This window comes from Hippichthys cyanospilos, chromosome 10 (genome assembly GCF_059441005.1).
Source record: "Hippichthys cyanospilos isolate Australia breed blue-spotted pipefish chromosome 10, RoL_Hcya_1.0, whole genome shotgun sequence".
NCBI classification, from domain to species: Eukaryota; Metazoa; Chordata; class Actinopteri; order Syngnathiformes; family Syngnathidae; genus Hippichthys; species Hippichthys cyanospilos.
In genome coordinates this window covers 4,165,001-4,172,816 of record NC_142378.1, presented here as the reverse complement: position 1 = coordinate 4,172,816, position 7,816 = coordinate 4,165,001, and the positions used below count along the sequence as shown (strand labels likewise).

General features: G+C 35.2%; 1 protein-coding gene across 1 annotated transcript; it reads right to left on the bottom strand.

Moving 5' to 3' along the window:
• Positions 1–248: 248 nt before the first annotated feature.
• LOC148416665 (regulator of G protein signaling 2-like) lies at positions 249–3,918 on the bottom strand. Its single transcript, XM_088425562.1, has 5 exons — positions 3,765–3,918; positions 3,595–3,684; positions 2,426–2,487; positions 2,147–2,313; positions 249–820 (listed from the first exon to the last, which is right to left on the bottom strand). Exons 1-5 carry the CDS (start codon positions 3,824–3,826, stop codon positions 641–643), a joined length of 561 nt encoding a protein of 186 aa, XP_088281688.1. The 5' UTR covers positions 3,827–3,918; the 3' UTR covers positions 249–640.
• Between the last annotated feature and the right edge of the window lie 3,898 nt (positions 3,919–7,816).

The following is a 7,816-nucleotide window of genomic DNA, read 5'->3' as shown; positions in this document are numbered from 1 at the left end:
TGTGTGTGTGTGTGTGTGTGTGTGTATGTGAGAGAGACAGCCATTATATAAAAAAAAACTCAAAGTATGGAGAAGGAGCCAGATGGACTGTCATTGGCACACACACATGCACACAGATTGTATATATATATATATATATATATATATATATATATATATATATATATATATATATATATATATATATATATATATATATAGTCTCTTGAAATGCTAATAAAAATATATGAAGAAACGTCACTAAAAAATATTTCCACACATTTTATTTTCATAGTGGGCCATCGGTCCCAAACATGATGCAGCACCAAATAATAATAATAAAAAGAATTACAAGAAGTCTTCTGATGGTCCATATGATCTGAAAGTACTGTTGACTTTGTGTTTGCAATGCTGCTGGCAAGTAAGTGCAAAAAAATAAATAAAAATCACATTTTAAAATCACAGTAAGTCCAATGTAACAAACATTTTTATAATCACAGTGTAATCGCTTTCAAAGTAGAAAAAAAATGGAAAAAGAAGCTTAGAACAGCTTCAGTGGCATTTTCCACCCTTGCGAGTGTTTAAATTCAGAAACGGAAATCAGGGTCCCGATTTTGGGATTTCAAGTGTCCGTTCACACGGTTGAACGCGTGAGGAAGCCCTAGCGCCTTTTTCTCGCCACTGCCAGGAGTTCTTTGTAGAGGTCCGATTGGATGAAGCGCGGGTACGAGTTGTTCTCCATCAGGCTGTAGACTTTGCTCTGGGCCGTCAGGAAGCTGGCCACGTTGGGCTCCTTCAGACTCTGCAGGATTTTGCTTTTGGTGGAGAAGTCCAGGTTCACCTGCAACACCACAAAACACGCTCAAAAAACTGGCACACAAACTAGTTGAATTCATTCAAAATTAATTGATTTGTTGCGTTGTTTCCCATAATGCCTTGAAGTATTAGCTTGCGCATACATGTTAAAAAAAAATCGAATTAAAAAAAGCATTTGGCCTACATTAGCGATATACAGTCAAAAATTGTTATTTTTTTTACCTTTTCCCATAATGCCACAGTCAATACTCCATGGCATTATGTGTAAAAAAGCAAAACAAAACATTATTTTTCAGCGTATAGCCAACAAGTACGTTCCAACATATTTAAAAATACCTTCAAAAGTACTTGGAAGCTAAGTGCTAAAATTGTAGCATTTTCCCAGAATGCTATGGGGTATTCATATATTAAAGTCATGCCTTGGGGTATTATGTGAGAAAACCCCCCCACAATTTTTAGCAATTAGCCTACACGTTTGTTAAAACATTTTTACAAATACCTTCAAAAGTGCTTGTAAGCTAACTGCTAAAATTGTAGCATTTTCCCATAATTCCATAGGCCATGCACATAAAAAGTTCAATACCCTGTTGCATTATGCGAAAAAAGCTGTTTTTAGCATTTAGCACTCCAACATACTATAGTTACAAATACCGTCAAAAGTACTGGTAAGCTAAATGCTAAAATAGTAGCATTTATTTCCCATAATGCCATGGGGTATACACATATTAACGTCAATAACCTGTGGCATTATGCGAGAAAAAAAAACTGTTTTTAGCATTTAGCCTTCAAGTATATTCCAACAAAGTTCCAAATACCTTCAAAAGCACTTGGCAGCGAAATGCTAAAATTGTAGCATTTATTTCCCATAGTGCCATGGGGTATGCACATATTAAACGTCAATGACCTGTGGCATTATGCAGGAAAAAATTTTTTTTTAGCATTTAGCCTTCAAGCATATTCCAAAATAGTTCCAAATACCTTCAAAAGTACTTGGCAGCTAAATGCTAAAATCGTAGCATTTATTTCCCATAATGCCATGAGGTATGCACGTATTAACCTCAACGACCTGTGGCATTATACGAGAAAAAAACAGTTTTTAGCATTTAGCCTCCAAGTATATTCCAACATAGTTCCAAATACCTTCAAAAGTACTTGGGAGCTAAATGCTAAAATCATAGCATTTTTTTTCATAATGCCACGGGTATGCACAAAAAAGTCAACAACCTGTGGCATTATGTGAGAAAAAAAAACTGTTTTTCGCATCTAGCCCACAAGTATGTTACAAACACAAATACTTGTCCAAGCCCCAACTAAAAAATGTATTTTATGCCGGTTAGGAATATGTCCTTACCTCTTTGGGCGCTTCATTTTTGATAAACTCCTCATAAATGCTATTAGCCTTGGATGTCAGCTCCTGGTGGGACGATAGCATCCGCAGATCCTCGCAGGCGTTCCAAAACTCGATGTTCTCCTCGCAGAACTCGGTCTTGAGGAAAAGGCAAAAGGCCATCTTGCCGTCTGCGGGAGGAAACGGATGCGCCGTTCGATAAGGGCGTCGGTGCCTAGCGCCTGGTAACCGATTGACCTTTGAGACCCTCTTGCGTAATTGCGGACCCTGAGTGACGCTTACATTTATGGCTGAGGAGGTTGTCCAGCGACTGCGCCCACTGGTTCACGTCGTCCACGCTCAGCCTGAAAGCAAACGCGTCGAAATTTCAAAAGTCAAAATAGGATCTTTTAATACAACATAATAAAACACCACACAAGTCGTTTAATATCCTGTGACGATAAGATACCATACAATATAATATATGATACGATACAATTTAATATAAAATAATATAAATATATGGTCACCAACTTGCCAATATCCTTTCTTACAGGAACAAATTATATGAATAAATAATAATTTATAATTTATTTTTAACATACCCATAAAACATGGATGCTTTTAAATCTATTATTAAATTACATTTTTTTGCACATAAATATAATTGAGGTCTTCTATAATATTTGTAAAATTATGTTAAATTTTTTTTTTTTTTTTTACACTTAACTCATTTAATGCCATGGACGTTTTTTTACGTGTTTTTTAAGAGTCCGGACATTAATCCCAGATACTGCAGTATTAAATCCATACTTAAGTACATTAAGGACTTTAATTTCCAGATACTTAAGTATTAAATTGATACTTAAGTATTGAATGTCCAGACTCTTAAAAAAACGTGAAAATACGTCTATGGCATTGAATGAGTTAATTACCTTTAGAATCATATTAAAAATATATATTTAAAAAAATGTATGAACTTTTACCAATGTTTTCTTTCAACAACGCACATTGCCACTTCCATTACAAATTTTCAATTTTTCACAAATGGACATGTCTTAATTCCTATTTTTTTAAATAACACAAAACTAATCTTTGCAACATCAGCCTGCTTTTGTGAAAACACTTCACACACTCGACACTTTAATTGCACAGCATTTTGATTTGCATTTTTATTTACGAAAAGTGCTACGATATCATTCTATCTATTTGTGTCCACTGTTGTGTCAATTTTGTCTCAGCAAGACAGCAAAATTAATTGCATTCCACTCAAACGTGTGACATATCATCGGAAAGGCCAGGACGTCCTCTACTGAGGACACTAGGACATTCTGAGATGTGTCCAATGAATCAAGAAATATAGACCAAAATTTGTCCACTACGGTGGACACAAATGCTTAAATGAGTCTGGATTTTTCAAGCGACATCTAAAAAAACAAGTTATTAAATAGATTAATAACACAATTAATTACCTGTGTGATCTTTTCTTGATCAGCTTGGGTAACGAACGTCCTGAATTTGCCTTCAAAAGATGTCCAATTCCTTTTTTCCAGTTCTTCGTCCTGGGGGTGGAAAAAGGACTTTATGAGTTTTTTTTTTCAGCGAAGATGAAGCAGTAAACACAATGTGTTATTAAACTTACGCCATGCTTTTTTTCTCTTTGGCGGCGTCAGTGAATGCAACGCTCCTAAAGTCGTCCTTCATGCTTGGATCTGGTCTCCGTCTGCTTTGACTTGCCGCAGAGCCACGCGATTTATAGTTTCCCTCCGGGAGGGGGCGGGGCTTGTTCCGCAGGTCTTACACGCGCTTAGCTGGCATGTTTAAACCAAAAACATCCGTTGGTGTTGCGCAATACTTCGCAAACTTGCGTTTACAGTTTCCGTAAAATGCATTTGGAATCATTTAAATAATGCTGTGAAGCATTAAAAAAAAAAAAAAAAAAATCATGTCTGCTTTCGAGTTTTCAATCGCGCACACGTGCCGAGAGCTAGCGCGCCCTCGCACACCCTTTTGTCCTTGCTAGCTTAGGCGTTACATGCCATTCTATGACTGTGCCAACAATCACTCAACCGTGTCTTTGAATACGGCGTCCACAAATAATCTCGAATGAATCACGACGTGCGGCCATGGGAATCAAACTTTGACGGCTTGGCAATGATGTCATGTATGTACCAGGACATATAAAGTTTGTTTGTAAGACAAGGAACACTTGGACCTGTTTTACGCTATTCACGTCCTTAAAAAAGATGTGCTTGGAGGCTAAATGCTAAAATAAACAGAGCTTTTGTTTTCTATAATGCCACTTACGCAAGTAAAACACACACAAAAAAAACATTTGCCCTGGATTCAATTTTTTAATATGTTGGAACATATTTGCAAGTAAGTTTAGGATATGTGCGATGAACAGCTTTTTCCATAATGCCACTGTGGATGTGCACATGCACAAATACCTTGTGGCATTATGGTTTTTTTCAGCTTTTAACCTACATATACATTCCAGCATATTTGCAAGTACGTTCAAATGTACTTGGAGGCTAAATACTAAAAAATAGCATTTTTTTTTCATAATGCCACTGGGTATTGCCTTGTAATAGTATAAAACGAATAATTAGTTTGCTGTATATGATTACCAATATGTTTGATAAGAAAACATTATTTATTGATAGTTTTATGGCTTTATTATGATCTGCATTTTTCCCATAATTCCACAGTATGTGCGCATGCAAATGTCAATACCTTGTGGCATTATGTGAAAAAAAGATTTTTTATTTACTTTTACTTTTTTAGCTTTTAAACTACATTTACTTTCCAGTTTATTTGCAAGTTCATCAAATGTATTTGGAGGCTAAATACAATAAATAACATTTTTTTTCATAATGCCACTGAGTATTGATTGGCAATAGTAAAAATGAACAATTAGTTGGCCGTAAAAGATTACCAGTAAGTAAACATTATTTATTGATAGTGTTATTGCTTTATTATTATTCTGATGTACAGCATTTTCCATAATGACAATGTGGATGTGCACATGCACAAATAACTTGTGGCATTATGTATTTTATTTTTTTTTTCAGCTTTTAACCTACTTATACATTCCAGCATATTTGCAAGTACGTTCAAATGTACTTGGAGGCTAAATACTAAAAAATAGCATTTTTTTTTCATAATGCCACTGGGTATTGTCTTATAATAGTATAAAAAGAATAATTAGTTTGCTGTATATGATTACCGATATGTTTGATAAGAAAGCATTATTTATTGATAGTGTTATGGCTTTATTATGATCTGCATTTTTCCCATAATTCCACAGCATGTGCACATGCACATGTCAATACCTTGTGGCATTATGTGAAACATTTTTTTTAAATTTTTTTAGCTTTTTAGCTTTTAAACTACATTTACATTCCAGCTTACTTGCAGGTACGTCTAATGTACTTGGAGGCTAAATATAAATAAATAGCATTTTTTTCATAATGCCACTGAGTATTGATTTGCAATAGTAAAAAAGAATAATTAGTTGGCCGTAAAAGATTACCAGTAAGTAAACATTATTTACATGAACATTATTGGGTGTTATGGCTTTATTATTATTCTGATCTGCATTTTTCCCATAATGCCGCCATAAGCTCATGCACAAGTTGATAACTCGTGACATTAATATATTTTTTTCCATAATGCCACTGGGTATTGACTCGCAAGAGTAAAAAAAGAATAATTAGTTGGCCCTATATGATACCAATATGTTTGAAAAGTAAATAAATAAACATTGTTCATTGATTTTATGCTTTTGTTATTGTTCTGTTTTGTATTTTTCCCATAATGCCACAGGATATGCATATGTGCAAGTTGCTACCTTGTGGCATTATGTGAAAAAATACAATCTTTCAGCTTTTAACTTACAAGTACGTTCGGACGTATTTGAATGTACAGTACTTTCAAAAGTATTTGGTGGCATTATTTTTTTTCATAATGCCACGGGGTATTGACTTGCACAAGTAAAAAAAAATGCATTTGCCCTAGATGATATGAAAATGTTCGGACAGTAAGTTAACATTGTCTGTTCATAATTTTATGGTTTTAATATTATGCCTTTTAAATATTTTTCCATAATGCCACAGAGTATGCACCTTGAGGCATCATGTGAATAAAATGCCTTTTTTTTTCTTTTCTGCTACAAGAACATTCAAACGTATTTGCTGAAGGTTCAAAATTACTTGGAGGTTGAATGCTAACAACAATTATTTTCCATAATGCCATTAGGAGGCAAAATGAAAAAAAAAACAAAACACTTTTTCACACATAATTCTGCTGAATTCCAAAATTAAGGATGTAAGCACCGATTGCGAGTTGACAGTTAGGTCGTATTCTTATGAAATTTTCCCTCCATAATGCCACGGGATTTACACCAGTCAATACCCTATCGCAGTGCATGATAGAAATGCATTGGACGTGACACGGCGGCAAACATGGTGAGGGGTGTTGTCGCTTTAGCTATTGCAGGCATGCTAGGAAGGCAACGCAAATGAGTCATGCTCATGTGTCACCTCTGATAACCTCAACTTCGTTAACAGCTAATTAGCCACTATGCAAATCGACCAATGCTTTTCAGAACCCAATTTAATTGGGTCTCAAACTGGGGTTAGGCTCCAAAAGTAGGGTTTCATACAAGTGTTGGAGTTTCAAACTGGGTTTGGCTTGAAAGTAGGGTTTTAAATCCATTTGAGAGATTCAGTGTTTTAAATCTAGGGTTAGGGTTTCAAAGTAGGGTTTTAAACTTGAAGTAGGCTTTTAAAAGGGCTTCCAAAGTTGGGTTTTAGACTGGGTTTGAGCTCCAAAGTAGGGTTCAAAATAAGGGTTGGGGTCTAAAAGTAGGGCTTCAAATGAGTGGTGGGCTTTCAAAATGGCGTTAAGGTTTGAAAGTAGGGTTTTAAACATTTTTACGAAATTGGATTAGGGTTTAATTTTTTTAAAAATAGGGTCTCAAACTTGCAGTTGGCTTTCAATATAGGCTTTCAAAGTTGGGTTTGTAGACTGGGTTTGAGTTCCAAAGTAGGGTTCAAAATAAGGGTTATGATCTAAAAGTAGGGTTTCAAATGAGTGTCGGGCTTTCAAAGCTGGGTTAAGGTTTGAAAGTAGGGTTTTAAACTAGGTTTACGATATTGGATTAGGGTTTACATTTTTTAAAATAGGGTTTCAAACTTGCAGTTGGCTTTCAAAATAAGCTTTCAAAGTAGGGTTTTAGACTGGGTTTAGAGTTCCAAAATCGGGCTTCAATCTAAGGGTTAGGGTCTAAAAGTAGGGTTTCAAATAAGTCTTGGCGTTTCAAAGTGGGGCTAAGGTTTGAAAGTAGGGTTTCAAACTAATGAGTTTTGAAGAAGGGTTTCAGACTGGGTTCAGGTTTCAAAGAAAGGTTTTCATCTCATCTAGGAGTTTCAAAATAGGTTTTAAAATGGGTTTAGGGCTTGCAAGTAGGGTTTTAGTTCATTTTAGGGATTCAAAAATAACTTTTAAAACTAGTTCCAAAGCAGGGTTTCAAACTAAGGATCATGGTCTAAAAGTAGTGTTGTGGTTTCAAAGTTAAGGTTTGAAAGTAGGGTTTTAAACTAAGTTTACAATCTTGGATTAGGGTTTAAATTTTTTAAAATAGGGTTTCAAACCTGTTTTTGCCTTTCAAAGTTGGGATTTTGACTGGGG